A 17668-nucleotide genomic window follows, 5' to 3' on the forward strand; every position below is an offset into this window, starting at 1 on the left:
ATGAAGTACTGCCCAGTACTGTTGGCCTGAAGTCCTTCACACACCTCTATACACCAACCTTGGTCTATAATACAAGGAGAATAAAGCCTTCTCCATCAGAACTCAGAGAGCACATAGCAGGCAAGGACATACCAGCCCTCCTTGTGTCTTTTTGTTAGAGCCACTCACCAAGTCTTGCATTAACCAGACAAGTTAACAACATTTTCTTGGCTCAAGCATACCTATGCATGGGTAATTTTTCATCACACACCTACTCATGTTTGTCAATATATCACACCACCATGTCTTAAACCAAGCCTATTATTACCTAAAACCTGGGGGTGCACCTGACAGAGCAGGGAGGCATACTTTGCACAACAGTTAGTCACCCAATTACAATTTAAGCTCCTCAGTGAAGGGATTTTTCCACCTTTTGTTTTACTAGTGCCTAATACAATGCTGCTTTCATATGCAAATACAGTGGGGCTTTCATCCTTTTTGGGTATGGAGGCAGTATATAACTTCATGCATTTGAGTGGATTCTCATTAAGTCAGAACCAGAAGAATAAGTCCATGTAGAGGGCAAATAAAGTATTCTACTGTTTTGGTTAAACAAAAAACAAAACCCAAAAACTCTGAACTCCATTGCTTGGGGGCAAATCTGTTCAAAAAAAGAGAGAGGTGAGTGTGTAAGCACTTAAACTAACGCTGCATTTGTGACCAGAATCATAGCGGTAGTCTTTAAGTAAATGCAGAAGTTTTTCTGAATCATTAAGTACCAAATAAATGACTGAGAAAGAGGAAGAAAATACATAAAAGCCTTCATTATATGCAAAACAGATGGAGGGAAGCTGCTGTGTGAGGCACCATATTCCAAACTCAAAGTGGGAACAGAATTTCTTAAGTAATCCCTACAGCTAGGTACTGCTAATGTTACTCTGAATTAAAATGTGTGACTTCTGTGTGTTTGTTTGAAAACTTCACTCAAAAAAAAATGTTTTATTTCTGCATATGCCAAGCTGAAAACATACACATGGGAAAAACCTTACATTCTCTATGCTCTCAAAACTGTTATGCAGACATCTTCAAATAAACACCTTACCATAACAGGTGCCTAGATGCTACAGAAAAGTGTGTGGAACACAATGTTCTGAAGGAGCCCTCATGGATATAGCTCTAGCCCCCAAAAATAGTTCTAAAAGAAGTTGTACAGGGTGCCAATGGCTGGGAAAACAAATCCTTTCTCACAACCAGAAGTTTTCCCATTTCTAGAGCACAAAACACAATTTTAAGATCTACAAGGTTCATTTAAATTTTGTGGGTTTGGAGTGGTTTACATTGCAGGTTTTGGTTTGGGACATTTAACTGTTTTCTCGTTGCAATACTGTGCAAATTAACTTCTTGTAGCAGTATCAAAAGCAAAGAAAATCTCATGATTTTCTGCCTTGTTTTTCTCCATGATAAAAAAAGTACTGCAGACATCAGACGTCAGTAAGAAACTGTCTGGGAGGAGATAATTTAAAAGGGCCTCTTGAAAAAAAGAAAGCAGCAGGGTGGTGTCTAGTCAAGGCATGATAAGTTAGTTAGAAAACAGACTGGATAGTGCTGATACTAAAGCATGGTAACAACGCATAAGAATCTGAGCAAATATAACGAAAAGAGTAAAATGAGAACTCCAGAGTCATTGCAGAGAATGGGGAGAACAGTACACACACGGGAGACATGTTCAAGTTCACTTGTACTAAAGTCTTTCTATGAAAACTTAATGGTTCACCTCAAAAAAACTGCTCTAAAGGTTTTTACTTCCATGTTACAATGAACCCTGGCTTAACTAAGAACTTGCTGATGTGTGTCTGCAAAGCTATCTCTGTATTTCTTATGTTTGTTTTCTCACAAACACCCTACAAATCACAAAAATTGGTCTTGCACTTCTTACATTTCTTTCCATGGTACGTGGTTCTCTCGGAGCATACCAGTTTACAAACCAAGCCTGACTGATACTTAGTTTGGTTTTGAATGTAGCACAAAAATAAGCTTCCTATATATATAAAAAAAAAAATCTATCCTATGTGTCATGATTAAGTAATATAAAGAGAAGGACCAAGTCATGCTGTTCTTCTCAGAATTCAGAGGGGTTGTTCCTGACTTTAAAAAGCAACAAAATCAACCCTGTCTTTTACAGGATTGTTTCCCAGGAAACTTTAGGAGTTAAGTTGCTAAATAAATAGTTGTGTATGACAAGTTAATTCATGCTTCCCCCTGCCCATTTCCTTAACAAAAAAGGAGCATGAGTGGAAAGGCAGCCAGGACTAATACATCATACATGGACGGGGAGTCAGGATATCCAACTTCCCAGAACTTTTCAATTCTGATTTTCATCCCACACCTGTTTTACTTAGATGGGAATCCATTAATTTAAATAATTTTATGCCTGACTTCCATTGTTTTATTATTCAGAATTAGTCTATTCCTCTCTATTGCCATCAGATATAGCCATCCACAGAAGAGCCTTGGAAAAATATTTTGCCTGTAATTCAGCATATCCTTTATATATTACAAAAAAGACACTTTTCTGCTTCCCAGAGACACAAGGCACTATCCAACATTTAGCATTTTGGAAAGGTCAAGTAACTGTTTAAACATTCAGTACTGCTGTCATTATTCTTCCCTGTCAAAATCTGCATCTGCGATATACCAAATAAGTAACTGAGCCAAGAGCAATTCAATGGACCTGTGAGGAAAAAACCTGGCCAGTATGGTCCTGCCCTTCTTAAGAAGGCATTTGCAGAAGTGGCATATCTCTGGTAACAAACTATCTATTTTTTCTTTTTTTTTTTTGGGGGGGGAGGGGGAGTGGGAAGGTTATCATGCCTCTAGAAGATACCATAAAACGAAGCTGATACTACCTGGCCAAGGTCTCTTGTCCTTCTAAAGATATAGGTGATTTCAAACCTTAGACATGAAGAAGCCACTTTACCTGGTCTTCTGGGTTACATCTAATGTACAGGGGCAGCTGGGAGCACACACAGGCCAAATTTATTTTCCTGGCTTCTGCAGCAACCCACACCCGGCCACTATCTTTTTCCAGCCCTTTGGGTTACAGGCATGTTCTGGTCACAGGACAAGCAGGTGTCCCCAGGCAAGATAATAGCTGGACGCATCCTGCGAGAACGATTTGAAGCTCACAGACTTCTCCCTGCGTGCCCTGAATTACTTCTGGAAATGACAGATGCTGAGAGTGCGGAGGCCTATCTGACCAACCCTACAGCAAACCTGGAGCATACAGCGAAATAACTGCAGATCCATGGATTAGTGAAGCACAATAAGCCGAACTTTTGTGGGAATCACTGGACCTTCCACATCCCCACTAAATGTTCATATTGCCCACGGGTCCTGCCATGTGACAGGAGAAAGACCACATGAGGTTCTGCTCTCGTATTCACAAAACCTGAGTAACTCAGCTAAAACAATCTGGCTCCCCTGTTGTGTACAAGTTCAGGTTATAAAGCAATTTCTATTCAGCTCTAATTGCAGATTCCAGTGTATTTTTCATGTTGTTCCTAATCAAGATGAACTCATTGGTTTTACCGTGTGCTTCATTTTGTTTGTTTTTCAAATATGAGGAAAATATTTTCAACACTTTTGTGTTTCACAAATGGAAAACATACCCCTTCCTCTACTCCAAAGGCATTCGAAACACCCCTTTTCTTGTCAGAACTAGACACAGCTGATTGCTGAAACCTGAAATGGAGCATGAAAATATTTCTCCACAAGGACAAAAGCTCCACTTGGCAAGAAAAATAGCAGACTGCTCTCAAAGGTGATGAGCTTTGGAAAACATACAGTCTGTATATATGAGTGAGGAAAATCTTGTTCCTGTGATAACCGTGCCTACCAACAGAATTGGACAGGGATGTACATCTGAGATGGGCAAATCTTCCATCGATGAGCTGAATTTGGAGGCTGGCCATGGTGTCCTTCCTATTTAACTTAAGTTGATTATCCCCTCATTACAAAGCCCATTCCTCTACAGAAACAACAAAGAACGTATGGTCTTTATTGATGTTTTGGTACCTGCTCTTTTCACAGGGCTTGACCTAGAGAAAACCAAGCAAAGTATTTGTCAGTCCCACATTAATCCACCTCCCTACTCTATGATTAGAAGGTTTCTTTTTACAAGTTTGAGAAAAGACACAGAAGACACTGACATGCTTCTGCTTCCACAGCAACCAGTCCTGGCCTGTGCAAGGAAGTTGCAGTTTAATTAAACCAGTTCAAAAACTGATGCTGTTAAATTAATGCTAAGTCTGTGGGAGGACAGATGTTATTTTGCTGAAGAGTACTTTTTGCTGTTTTAACTGAAGTGGTAACAGATTTAAGCTCAATCAATACACAACATACTTCAACTGATACATGTCCAAAAAAGGCATTTGCATCAATATAATGAAACAGCACAAGATTTTCATGTAGACAACCCAGAAGAAAATGCAACCATGTTATACTTCGGGGATACTGTGAGCGTGCCTTGTTTTGCCCTCATCTGCTGTCAACACCTCCTCCACTGCCTCCAGGGGTCTGCTCCCCACTGCCTGACAGTTTTATTAACTATCTCTTCCTGTCTTATTTACCCTCAGGTACCCACTTCTTGGCAAGTTACACTTCTCTTTATCATCAAACCACCTCATTTGATGTGGCTTTCAAAACTAGCTTCCTACAGTTCTGCTAAGTTAAAAGGTTCCTCTTCAGTGTAGTTTCAAGCTGATGTTCCACAGACTTTCTCCTATTTCCTCTATTTGTAACAGTAATAGTTAGTACAGCTTCAAAGCCAGATTGGCTAGGGTGTCCTCAGAAACCAAAACATACCGCTTCAGGCTTCCTGTGTGTGTCCAATGCTGTGGAGATGTCAGAATGTGACTACTCTTTCTGGGAAGTCCATCTCTCTCCAGAAGGTGACACACAGTGACGGAGCAAAAGTATAAAAAAGGCCATAAACCATTTTTAGCAGCTCTGCTTGCTTTGCCTGGCATGATATCCCAGCACCTGTTCAATCAGCTTGAGCCCACTGGTTTACACTATAGAATGGCGAAAGTGCTTGGGAAAAGGTCAGTTCTTATTCTTCTTGCTGTGCTTGGTTCCTTCCCGCAGATGCCAGCACAGTCAGACTAAGGCTGAGAAATCCTGAGGAATTTTGTCTCCCCCATTGTGCCTAAGCCACCAGCACGGCTGCATGGTGAGCTGTAATATGGGAACAGAAGGGATCTCTGGTGATGAAGCCCTGGGAAACATACAGTGTTGAAACTGCGATGTCCAGCCATTCTGAGGACATCTGGGCCAACATACAAAATAGGTTAGACAAAGTTTGGTATTAGACTGGCTGAACAAAGAGAGAGCTGACACTGCTAGCAGACATTTTAACAAAAGGCTTCCTCTGATGCTGTTGAATCAACGGCAAATCTGCCAGTGGAAGTGGCCTCTGGCTGTAAACGTGTAGTTAACCACACAACTCTGTATAAGAAATGCATACTTCTTCCTACAAGCTGTAATCAGCCCACAATCCCCACTGCAGTCAGAAACAAGCTGGAGGTGCCGAACACATTAGAGTGCTACTGGTCATAGTAAATCCAACCATTTCAAATTTTAGACAGTCCTCCTGTTTCCCCTGGGGTATACACCATATTGTAAGTGGCCGGTTAACAGGAGGCAGAAAACAGACTTGATTTGTCCCTCATGCTTAACATGTTTAAAAATGCGTGTTTTGGAACATCTTTTGGTGAGTTCAGGCAGGAAAAGCAGTCTCATACATTTCAGTGCAACAGACAACAGGGAAAAGGAATTTTTTTCCCATGCCTTTAATTTAAGGATCAGATAATTCAGAAAGTCGGTATGTTAGTGATAGTTGCTAATTTCCTCTTCAAAACTCAGATTTTATCTTTTGAGTCCCTACCAGAAAATTTTCACACCTATTTATTGATCACAAATGTAAGCCACCTTCATTTTTTTTCCTCCTTAACCTTTTTAAGCGAAAAGACAGAGGAAGAGAGATTTCCACCTTCTCATTATTACAAAATCTAAGGCATGCAATACCTAATTCAATCTGCTGAGAAATTGAAGAAATTCCAAGCAGCAGGCACACGAGTTTAACTCTGCCCCCCTGTGGGCAAACATTAAAATACACCCTCCCATCCATTACCCGGATCCCGTTCTATTTTTGAGCAAAAGGATGCACTAGTTTATGACACTATGTCATCCACAACGACTACATAGCTACAGGTCACCTTTTGTCTTCTGCGGTCACATATCTCTCTACATTATGAAACTCCCTTTTATGAAGGCACTGGTAACTAAAAAACAAGCCATGGAGATATGCCTGTTGCCTTTACTAATAAAACGAGGAGAAGTAAAAGTGAAAAGAAAAAACAGGCAACTCTGGAATTTTACCAGAGGGATGGCCCTGTTGAGATCGGAGGAAAATGGGGATTTAATTTTACTTCTCACCTTTGGCATGCATGCCTGCTGTGAACTTCCCTGTTCCCCCACCCGGTGCCTCGAGGCCCAGGCTGTGAGGGGCAGGGATCACCCACCCACCCCCCCCCGGTGCCGTGAGGGGCAGGGATCACCCACCCACCCACCCCCCGTGCCGTGAGGGGCAGGGATCACCCCCCCGTGCAAGTGACAAGGAACGTTTCTTCCCCTGTACCATCACCCCACGCCTTCTACTGCCATCGCACTCCACCAGCAGGCCGGGTGACAAGGCTCTGTCGAGGACAGACCAGCCCAGGCCACCATCCCTGTCACGGGGACACACAGCTCCCGCCCAGAGGGCTCAGCCCTGGGGCAGCCGGTGGCTCACAGCCCGCCACCGCACGGCCAGCGGCGAGGGCGCAGCCCCCCGAGCGGGGAGCGGGGCCGCCGCCTCACGCCCTGCCCCGCGGCTAGTGACTCGCCCCGGGGCACCCTCCGGCTCCACCGGTGACAGGCCGTGGGCCCAGGCGCCACCGGCTGAACCAGGCTCTCCATCATGTAACCGACGGGGCGAGCCTCTATTGTGAGGACGCAGCTGCCCTCAGCCCCTCGGTACGGACCAGGCCCGGAGGAAAGGTCGGCGGAGCGCGCCACTGCCCGGCCCACGGGGGCGGACACCGCCGCCATTTCTAACTGACTTCGGCTCGCACCGGGCCCCCACGGGCCGAGCCTCTGCGGAACGCCCGCCCCAGCAGCGGCTGGGCTGCCCTGGCGGGGTCGGTGCGAGGCCCGCCGGGGCCCACGGCACCGCCAAGCCGTAACGGCCGTGGTGGGCCCCGGCGGGCCCGCGAAACGCCACTCTCGGAGGAAAGCTAAACCGACCCGAGGCAGAGCACTCCGGGACACCCCCCCCGCGCGCAGGTGGTTCCCCCCTGCACCTTACCCTAGCAACTGCCCGGGACCCCCATTGGCTGCACCGCCTTGCTGCTGATTGGGTGGTGCCGCCATAGGGCAGGACTTGAGCGGTGATTGGCTACGAAGGAGGGGCAGGCCGAGCGCTACCAACCACCGCGGCGGGCGGGGGGCACCACCCCCGGGAGGGGCCGGACCGGCAGCCCCGGGGTGGGACGCGCCGCCGTGGGAGCGTTCGGCGGGCAGCGCGTTGCTGAGCGGGGCCATGGCGAGCTACGCGCGGCTGGGTGCCGCGGCCAAGGTGCCCCTCCTGGGGCTGGGCACATGGAAGGTAACGGCGGGCACGGCGAGATCTCCTGCGACGGGGCCCGGGGCTGCCGTGCGCGGCCTCTCGCTCCCAGGGGGGGCGCGGCGCTGCCGGCGCCACCGAGCCCCCGGCCGGGGCTCCCCGCCCGGCACGGCGGGGCCGCCGCGGCGCCTGGCACCGAGGGTCGCTCGCTGCCCGCTGGCCCCTCGCAGCAGCCCGAGCCCCGCGGCAGCGCAGCGCTCTGCGCGGGTCGCCGGGGGCTGAGGCCCCTCCGCCGGGCTGAGCCCCCCGTGCTGGCAGCTGCTGAGGGCCGCTCCCCGGGGCAGCGGCGGGGGAGGCGGGGGGGCCTCGGCCCGGCCCTGGGGAGCGGCCCGGCGGGGGGACCTCGGCGCGGCGGAGTGCGGGGCTGAGCGCGGCGGCCGCGGAACGGCTGCGGCTGGGTGTGAGCTCCCGTGCCCGTGCTTAAAATGAGACCCAGGAAAGCTTTACGGTGAAGCTGTTCTTAAAGCCCCTTCATGTGTCTGTTTCCCGTCCTGCTACCTCGAGAGCAGCATGCGAGAATCCCAGATCAAGGCATGTCACACATACCCTTTTTCCCTTCAGGCCCCCCCAGGTAAGGTGGAAGCCGCAGTGATGGCTGCCATCGATGTTGGGTACCGCCACTTTGACTGCGCCTACGTGTACCAGAATGAGAAGGAAGTTGGGGATGGGATCCAGCAAAAAATCAAGGAAGGTGCTGTGAAACGAGAGGACCTCTTCATCGTCAGTAAGGTAAGGGTCTGATGATCCTCCACCCCGGAGGAGGGATGGGGGAATGCTTTGCCTATAGTATTTTCGCAGTAGGAAGCTTAAGTACTGGAGGCAAACTTTATGCTGTAGGATAAAGCAATTCATAACATCATTCAAGTCACTCCTGATAGAAGCTTACTGATTCAACCCATTCTCCACAGAGAGTCAGGAAGGATACACTGCGTCTGCACCCTGCTGTGGTCTGGGACTGTGCTGAGGAGACCCAGCATCCTGGTGAGATAGGTGAGAAGAGGCCATCTGCAGAGTAGTTGGTGCAGAAGGGAAGCAGGAAAAGGTAGAGTGGGCTAGGTAGCACCAAGCAAACCTGTGATGCAGAGGTCTGAGACCACGTTGGTGTCATGGACTGATACAGAGGCAGAACCAGTTTGGTAATGGCACCTTACTGACTGCTAAAGCACAGCAGAGGAGATGAGCCTGGCAGCTCCTCGAGCTTGTTCCAGCAGCTAGGCTCACAGTCCTGCCAAAGGAGTGTCTCTGCCGTGTGAAGATGAGGTTCTGGGCACCCTGGGACAGTGTAATCTGCTCAGCACATCCCAAGGAAAGTGTGGTTGCTGGGTTTTCTTTCTCTTGCTTACTAAGGAAAACAGGCTGTTTAGCTGATTCTGAGCTTGCTCCTTACCTTGGTAAAGGTTGGTGCCAACCTTCTTTACACCTTGTTTTATGTTTTCATGGCTTTGCCTGCTGAAGTTTTTACAGGAAATGTGCAAATGGTCAAATCTGACAGAAGGCATTCTTGAGCTAAACCATCCTCTTCTACACACATCTGACCTTGCATAGGAGTTTTTACTACTGATCTGTCTGACTGTGTGTCCTGCCACTGCACATACTGAATTAAGTGTCATAGGCCAGTCCCATCACAGAGTAAGCCCCCCCTGAAGAGCGCTAGGATGGCCTTGTTCCACATTGCCTTTCAAAAAAGATGGAGCGTTTCTGTCCTGTGCAGGAGATCACCTGAGAACTTAAACCCAGGCGGTCACGGTGTGCCTTGGTTTTTATTCTTTAGCTATGGTGTACGTTTCATGACAAACCTCTGGTGAAGGGAGCGTGCCAGAAGACTCTTGCTGACCTGAAGGTGGATTACCTGGATCTCTACCTCATGCACTGGCCTTTTGGTTTGAAGGTACATTAGTGGTAATGCCCTTGGCTTTGTTTCCTGTGACTATGGCTTTTAGAGAGTTATAGGGCTTTACAGCCCAGCAATTGCTCTGGCTGAGAAAGACAGCCACCTGTCTGTCCTGCGTACCAGCACTGCTTTGGTGCTTGGCATTATTCCAGCCACATGAGCCAGGCTTTTGATTTCTGCCCTGAGACTGTTGCTTGCATACCCCTTTGATGCTTGCACACCCACTGAAAACTAGGGGCAGGTCCCCCAGCTGCAAGCATAAGGAAGGCTGCTCTCCATTTCTTTTATTAATTAGTATATGCTTATCTGAAAATTACCCCTTGTGGGAAGGAGGGCTGCACTTTGCTTCCTGTCAGAAATTTTCCTCTGTGTGAAATACAGAGCAAGAGAAAATAATTCTTTTTTCCATTTCTCTCTTTAATCACCAAGTACTTCATACAGTACAGACTGAGCTGACCTTGCTTGTTGTTGACCCTGCCTTAGTGTTGTTGCATTGAGACAGGAATTCAAAAGGCGAGACTTCTTGGGGGCCTAAACTCTTTCACAGATCAGTGAAGGAGTTGATGTCTCAGTTTGACTATTTCTAGTCTTAGCCTTTCTATCCTGTTACAGTCTGATCAGTCTCCATCCTACCTGTTGCTTTTGAGTTGCTCATCTTTATTTCATACTCTTATTTTAGCTTTATGTTAACAAAGCCATGAAAATGAAATTGTCTCATGGTAACAGTAGCAAACAGCTGTTTAAATGCAGTTCAGTCGTGGTGTCTTTGTAACTTATACACAAGCTCTTCTAATTATCCTAGTATTACACTGAGCTTTGTCATGGAAGAACTGTCACCACACGTAATAGCTCTTTTCAGCAGATCTGGTGTTATGTAGACCAAAGTTACATGTTACTAGTACCTAACTAGGTCTCTCGATGCCCTTCTGCAAAAAGAACAAACCAGTTCATCTTAAGTGGGCACAAAAGAACAACACATGAAGTGAACATGTATGAGACTGGAGGCTATAGTTCTGAGTGGTTTTTTTCCATGAAAGTGTTTGGGTGAGTCGTCATGCAGAGGGGGTCTAGCAGAAAAACATGTCTTTATGGGAATGGTCACTGAAAAAATGCCTTAATTTCAGCACACTTCTCAGGAAGGAATGACTGAATGTACATGAGAATTAAGTGTTCTTGCCTGCACTAGAAGTTTAAGCTGTCGTGGTTGTGAACTCTCACGGTATTAAGCAAATTGTTCAACAGATTTTCAAGCATTTTGTCTCTCATTGGCAGGCAGGAGAGGAGTTGTTTCCCACAGATGACAAAGGCATGTCTATACCCAGCAACACAGATATTCTACAGACGTGGGAGGTAAGTTCAGCCATAGCGGAAGAGTCATGTCTTCTGTGGTGTTTAGCTTCAGCAGTCACAGAATGGCTCATGCATGTATGCAAAATTAGTTGGAAAAAAATCACAAAAGTATGTGGTAGCTTTTAAAAATGTGCATGCTTAGTCAAGCTATTGTTCCTATTCACCGTAGATTAGCATCTCAAGTTACTGAGCTGCCCAGTCACTTTCAGTGGAGCTGCAGACCATACTGAGGTTAGAAAGTTACTTACTTGACCATAACTATATGATTTTTCTTCACCACAGTTCTCATGCAGTTCTTGAACTGCTCAAACAGATTTTGCAGAAAAAGACATTTAGGTTGTGATCCTGCCATACTCCTAGGGCATAGCTCTCCAGTGCTGTCACAAGAGTTAGAATCATCTTTTCCTTGTGTAACTTGGTGAATTTCACAGTCTCAGCAATGATTTGGGGCTTTGGTGTAATAGAAAACGTGGCACAGTACACACTTTTCCCCTTGAGAATCAAAAAGCTGGCAATTCTGAACAGTTACTTTGTGTTTCCTATGAAGAGACACAAGTCACATCAAGAAGAATGTATTTGGGTCATGTCTTATACACTGGATGCTGACTTTGTGCTTCTTCCTGTTAGGCCATGGAAGAACTGGTGGATGCTGGTCTGGTAAAAGCCATTGGAATCTCCAACTTTAACCGTGAACAGACTGAAAGAATCTTGAACAAGCCAGGACTGAAGCACAAGCCTGCAAATAACCAGGTAGCTGCAAAGTGACTGCAGGTGACTATATTCCAGGGATTATAAAGATCTGATTACAGTTGAATGGAACTGGCCCTGCCCAATCAAAACTCTAATGTACTGTGGAATCGGATAAAGTTCCTGTAGTGCACATTAAAAATATGCTGGGGAAAGCAGTCTGGGTTATTCCTGCCTCAGGCAAAGGCAAACCTATTTGTGGGATTGCTTTTGCTCAAGGACCTGGGCACATTTGGTGGGTAATGCAGGAGTATGGGCAAGTCTGATGTGTACCCCAAGGGGATTTGATTTTTTGGTAGAATAGCCAATACAGTTGAATGAGGAGATGGAACAAGAGAGAACAAAGTAGACACAGTATGTCATGTAAATTCTGCTGTCTGGATATTTCTCGGTACAAAAAGGACCAGAATATTTCCTTGTTGTCTCACCTTGTTGAATGGAGTGTTTTCCTATGAAGCATTCTCTCTGGAGGGGTAAAGAATCCAGACAAAAGCTATCATTCTGATGGTAATCAATGACTTTTATAAAGCGTCTCAGAACAAAACCCAAAAAGCACATAAGGACTCAGTATAAAAGTTGGTGCCTTATAGAATTATAGTCTCGTATTGTCACATAGACCATATGCAGGGTAGGATGAAAGCAGCCTGTAATTAAGTGATTAGGATTCAGAAAAAACATCTCTGGAGCATCAGAACACTACAGTAGTTCTACAACTGACAGTCTCTGCTTCTGTGTTGGCAGATCGAGTGTCATCCATACCTTTCCCAGGAGAAACTTATCAACTATTGCCAGTCCAAAGGGATCACTGTGACAGCATACTGTCCACTTGGACGCCCTGACAGGTAATTTTGAAGTAGGTTAGTGTGTGGGTTAGGTTTGAAACATTCAGACTAATTGAATGAGTAATGGCACAGGTGTGTATGTATTTATTTATTTTTTAAGTACTCATGCAAGGTGGAATCTTTCAGGAGTGATTCTTTGCCATTTCTTCCTTTTTTTTTTCTGTGTAGGTCTAAGCCAGATGCACCTTCCCTTCTGGATGACCCCAAGATCAAAGAGATTGCAGCCAAGCACAACAAAACCCCAGCACAGGTGGGTAGGTTCTGGACAGTGGGTACTCCTTCCTGTAGTGCAGCCGGTAAGGAAACTGTCTGAAGAGAAGGTACAGGCTCTATCACTGTTCCCTGTGATGCTCTTTCGTGGTGTTAACAGGCAGTGCTGATTGCCTGCTCTGTGGCTTACAATATATGCTACTACTATTTCTTTGGCCCTCAGCCAGGAAGAGGTTCTTGACCCATCCTGAGATGTCACTTTCCTGCTTAAGTCCCCTTGCAGAAAATGAAAGCCTTGCATAGACTGCTAAAAGCTCAGGTGGGAAGAAAAGGGAATTGACTGTCCCAAAACTGAATGGGAAAGGAGGCCTTCCACTTGGGCCTTCACCACTTCCCTTTTTGCTCTCCAGGAAGCACTACCTGGGCCACAGGGATGGGAATGATTTGAAATGCAGCTCTGCAGAACCGGGTATTGCTTAGGGAAAACAGCTGCTGGAACAGGCTCTGCTTCCTGCAGAGCAGCCATCCTCTCTCTGACTCCGTTGTCTGTTCCTGCAGGTTCTGCTTCGCTTCCAAATCCAGAGAAATGTAATTGCAATTCCCAAGTCTGTCACACCACAGCGCATTGTGGAGAACTTCAAGGTGAGTCGTTAGGAGTGAGCTGGGTGCTGCCCTTCAGGGGTGGCATGGCTTCTCCCTGCAGAGCAATCCGTGATCCTTCCCAGGTCCTCCTCAGGCAAGAGGACTGGGCTTTTTCTCTGTCTGGAAGCTAGGCCTACAGTGCAAACTACAGGTGGAGAAAAGATAGACAGAGCTCTTGGAAACAGTTTACTGATAAGCATATCAGTCACGTTACCTAGTGTCTCCTGTTCTGTGACTTGTGGATGAAGTGGTGGGCAGGGCTTGCTTGGAGCCCAAGTGCACTAACATTCCTCAAAAGCAGAGTAAGCGATCTTAGGGGAAGAGTCCTGGTGTCAGTAAACCACATTGCTTTTTCCTGATATTGGACATCAAGGTTTCAGAAGTAACATAGCTGGATTTATTGAAATATGGAAGTCTTCCACATGTTTCTTTGGAATTGGAGAGAAATGCATCTTCCACAAATAGAGGTATTCTGCAGCACTGAGGTGCTCACCAAGCATCCTGGAACAGCCGGCACATGTAACTGCAATTGGCAGTCTTTTTTTTGTTTGTTTCTTCCCTTTGCCAACAGAGTCTCAAAACCCAAAGATACTTCTTTTCATTTCCCTGTCTTGTGAAGCTATCATTTCTAACCAGCACCCTTCCTGATGTGAACGTGTTCTTCAATCTTGTGAGTCTTGCTTCTGATTTGATTTGATCAAAGAGGTGATTTCAGCTGTTTCTCTTGCTAGGTGTTTGACTTTGAATTGACTAAAGAGGAAATGGCAACCCTTCTCAGCTTAAACAGAAACTGGAGGATCTGTGAAATGATCACGTAAGTGACAGCTTGTTTCCTTCAGATTCTTACATTTTTCATAATCTTGACTCTGATCTCATAGGTACTGGTGTAGCTGTTTAAATTTGGTATATTTTGAAATCTGAAATAATTTGGGGGCTGAAGCATCTGTTGTTTAACATCTTAGTGGAGTTACATTTTCACTTTATTGACTAAAAGGATGAGTGTAAGTCATACTGTGTATTGATTGTGAATCCTTTCTCCAGGAGACTTTTCCTGGAATACCAGAAGGAGGGTTCTAGTTGATAACTTTGGTTATGCCCATATTGGAGAGATGAGCATTAGGCAGTTTTAAACTTAGGGTAATTTTTTTCTGTAAGTTATTATAAACTGATGTCAGCTCTTACACAGGTGGTTGGGGGAGGGAATGACCACCTGAAGTGCAGTATGAAGAACAACTGTTTGCAGATGTGCACCCTGGAAACCTATAGCAAGACAAGAAGTCTTGGCTGAAAGGCCACAGAAACGGCTGTTTTCTCTGTAAGCAGTGTGAACTTTAACTCTTACCTAGAAAGTAACTTGGTCCCACCACTGTTCAGTGCCTGAATAACAGAAAAAGACTTGAACTTGTTGGTCATCTGTGCCATTTCTATACTAGTAAGTCTCTTAAATTCTGCAGTTGCACAATTCAGAGCCTCCCTTGAAGGCTCTTCTGTATGCCCAGCATAGTTCTATACAGCATTTATTTCAGTCTGGAGAGTAATCTTTCCTCTTTGATTTCCTTCAGGTGCAAAAATCACAAGGAGTACCCTTTCAATGCAGAATACTGAAGACACTTTTATCATGCCCTCCTGCAGGCCTCTGAGGTCTGATGAGCTTCTATGACTGTCTGAAGTTGTCCACCATGTAGCTTACACAGTGTATAGGAATAACTATGCCAGGAAAGGCATAGTATATGTATTCACTGACTCTGGGTTTTTCTTCTTTGGTGGAAGGAAGTAGTGAAATAGATGGGCTTTAATAATTCTCTGCTCATTAAATGAGTGTCTGCATAGCTGAAATAGCAAAGCAGAAGACATGAAGGATGAATTAACAACTGATCTGTCTTGCGTCGATTTTCAAGTCATTACCACTTAAGGCTGCAGGTAAGGATAGGTGAGCACAAAAGAGAGATCCATCCTGAAAGAATGAACTGCGTAATCACTGCCTAAGGATAAAAGGCAACAATTAACTTTACTTCTAGAGCACATCCCAAAGCTTTCTGGGAAAGAAGAATAAATGGGAGAAATGTCTAGACGTATAGATGCATACCAACTCATACTAGGCCTTATTTCACTCACGCTCTTTTGTAGGCTGAAACCGGACAGAAATTAATGTTCAATTTTCTTTGTATCCAAAATAAAAATTGCTTAGATTGCTGCTGGTTTGGAAGTTCTACTCTGATGTGAAAATGACAAACCAAGCCACTTACATCAACAGTGTCATTGAAAAGTCATCCATATTCAGTTTTAAATGATGGCACAGGAGCATCAACGTCTTGTCTTGAAAAGCTGGTATAATAACTTGGTACAACAAGCTTTGGTTGACAGAGCAGTGCTGACCAGAACAGTTGAGTGTGACAAGCCTTAGTATGGGCTGTGGGTCAGCACCAGGAGACCAACACCTGAAAGTGCTGGAAAGCTTCACAGTGGTATCACTGTGGACTGGTGTGGTTGGTAGGCTGTGCTGACGTCTACTTTAAAAGCCCACAATAGAACAGACTACGGGGAAACATCACTATGCACATACCCAAGATGATAGACACAAGGTGTAATAGTATGTGTTACTGCTGAGCAACTGCCCAGAGCCTGACACTTAGGTCAGAGTGTTTCATTTCCCCGAGGTGAGACCACACTGAGTGGAGTAGTAGATGAGGGACACATAATACTACACCTCGTGAATTACTTCCATGTATTGTTCTCCTGTCACTTTCACATCCTCACACAATTCTTGTTTGCAGTGGCTGGTCAGTGATGGTTCATTATATCCAGTTATTCTACTCCTGACCAAGGGAAGGTCTTCATGGTCCTGTAAGATTTGATCTCTCAGGCTTTCTGTCAACTGTCAGAGCAGATTTACAGAGAAGGGATCCAGAAAAAAGTAAAAGGCAAACACTGTGTTATATAACTGTTTTGTGATGTAACTGAAACATCACATCCTGCTGAGGATGGGTGATGGCGCTGAGCAAAACCGGGGAAGATTAAAGAGAACCAATTACCTTGTCTGTCCGCGGGTAAGCGGAGCAAAAAGTACAAAGCAGTTGGGCATGTGCTGTGGGAAAGGTACCCAGAGAAAAATGCACTATTATATTCCCAGCTAATGCTTGCACCTGCAGAAATTCCCCAAGCATGAGCAAGCAGCCAAGTTTCTCAGGTGAGCTTAGCATAACATCCTAGACCAGCTCTTGGATCCTGCAGGTGTGCTTTTTTTTTTTTTTTCTTCTCCTGCTCCGCTGTGACCACTTCAACAAAACAGCATGTTCTTATATGCAAAATTTCAAAGCCAGTTTGTAATGTGCAATTAAAGGCCACCTACCATTTATTTCTACACGTCTATATTTTATTCTGAACATGGCCTGCACCTTCCTGAAAATAGAGAGGTGTCGTGATCATCATGAGGTTCATTAAAAACTAACTATTCTGCCACTTTCAAAGGACTTTAAAAGTAGTTTCTCCCAACAATAAAAATAACATTCTGCTTTAAAACCAGTGCTTTCCAAATAACTCCTACGAAACAGCCCACTTTTCTGTTAGGGCAAGCATGGGCTACGTTCACCCCACCTGCGGAGGGCACCGGCGGCTGCGAGCCCCCTGACTCCTGGCAGCCCCCCTGCGACCAAGGGCCGGCTCGGTCACCTGGCAGGGACACACGGCTCTGGCAGGCCACCCGTGGGCTTCAGGCAAGTTCGGGCAGAGACATGCACACCGTTACCGATGACTGCAAAACCGGCAATCTGTGCAGTGCCTGAAAACAAACGTTACTGGACGTGTGTAAACAAGGTAGACCAGCGGCTCTGTGCACTGCTCTTACGTGCCCTTTCACGGTAGAAACACAGAGACGCACACACGAAGCAGCTGATGTGAGCTTCGGATCACAGGTGTGATGTGCTATGGGGTGGCGCTGGGCTGCAGCACGTACAGCACCCCGCTGATGTGGATGACGGAGGTGTAGATCCGTGCCCTCTCCGTCAGACGCAAATTTCCACAGCTGGGCAGCTGCTGTTTCCCTTCTCAGACCCAACACAGGGAAGCCCGGAGCGTGGGGTGAGAGGCACTGCAGAGCTCCCTGGCACAGCACTCTTCCCCCTGGTCCAGCCCTGGAGAACTGTCCCAGTGCCAGGGGCTGACCCCCATGGGAGACTGGCTCCAAGCCCACGACACTGCATTTGTAGGATGAATATAGCTTTAACAATGCTGCATGGGAGAACTCTTCTTAAAACCCCTTTGTATGTCTGTCATTAGCTTCTAGAT

The 17668-nt window shown here is 46.0% G+C and overlaps 2 protein-coding genes across 4 annotated transcripts in view; one reads left to right on the forward strand and one right to left on the reverse strand.

Moving 5' to 3' along the window:
* The window catches only part of BPGM (bisphosphoglycerate mutase), a 29046-nt gene extending 21582 nt beyond the window's left edge, over window positions 1-7464 (reverse strand). The window contains exon 1 of the mRNA XM_080391522.1: window positions 7385-7464. The gene's annotated coding sequence lies outside the window, so the exon portion shown is untranslated. The remainder of the gene's footprint in view (window positions 1-7384) is intronic.
* A 62-nt stretch (window positions 7465-7526) lies between these two features.
* LOC308065483 (aldo-keto reductase family 1 member B1-like) lies at window positions 7527-15575 on the forward strand. 3 transcript variants are annotated; one of them, XR_013928792.1, is made up of 11 exons: window positions 7527-7684; window positions 8264-8431; window positions 9474-9590; window positions 10866-10943; window positions 11571-11693; window positions 12432-12532; window positions 12701-12782; window positions 13301-13384; window positions 14116-14198; window positions 14571-14699; window positions 14947-15575. XR_013928792.1 is itself a non-coding variant. In XM_080391518.1 (10 exons), the coding sequence occupies exons 1-10, from the start codon at window positions 7619-7621 to the stop codon at window positions 14987-14989; spliced, it is 945 nt and encodes a 314-aa protein (XP_080247644.1). In that variant the 5' UTR covers window positions 7527-7618; the 3' UTR covers window positions 14990-15575. The 3 variants fall into 3 exon arrangements, 2 of the variants coding, with proteins under 2 accessions (XP_080247644.1, XP_080247645.1); XM_080391518.1 differs by lacking the exon at window positions 14571-14699; XM_080391519.1 differs by lacking the exons at window positions 7527-7684; window positions 14571-14699 and adding an exon at window positions 8611-8692 and having other exon boundaries at window positions 8294-8431.
* Window positions 15576-17668: the final 2093 nt, after the last annotated feature.

Source organism: Falco punctatus (assembly GCF_963210335.1).
Source record: "Falco punctatus genome assembly, chromosome: 6".
Lineage (NCBI taxonomy): Eukaryota > Metazoa > Chordata > Aves > Falconiformes > Falconidae > Falco > Falco punctatus.

Coding starts and splice junctions, on each gene's coding strand:
- LOC308065483 (XM_080391518.1), top strand. CDS start 7,619: ATGGCGAGCTACGCGCGGCTGGGTGCCGCGGCCAAGGTGCCCCTCCTG. Junction 7,685..8,263: donor TGGGGCTGGGCACATGGAAG/GTAACGGCGGGC, acceptor TTTTCCCTTCAG/GCCCCCCCAGGTAAGGTGGA. Junction 9,591..10,865: donor ACTGGCCTTTTGGTTTGAAG/GTACATTAGTGG, acceptor TCTCATTGGCAG/GCAGGAGAGGAGTTGTTTCC.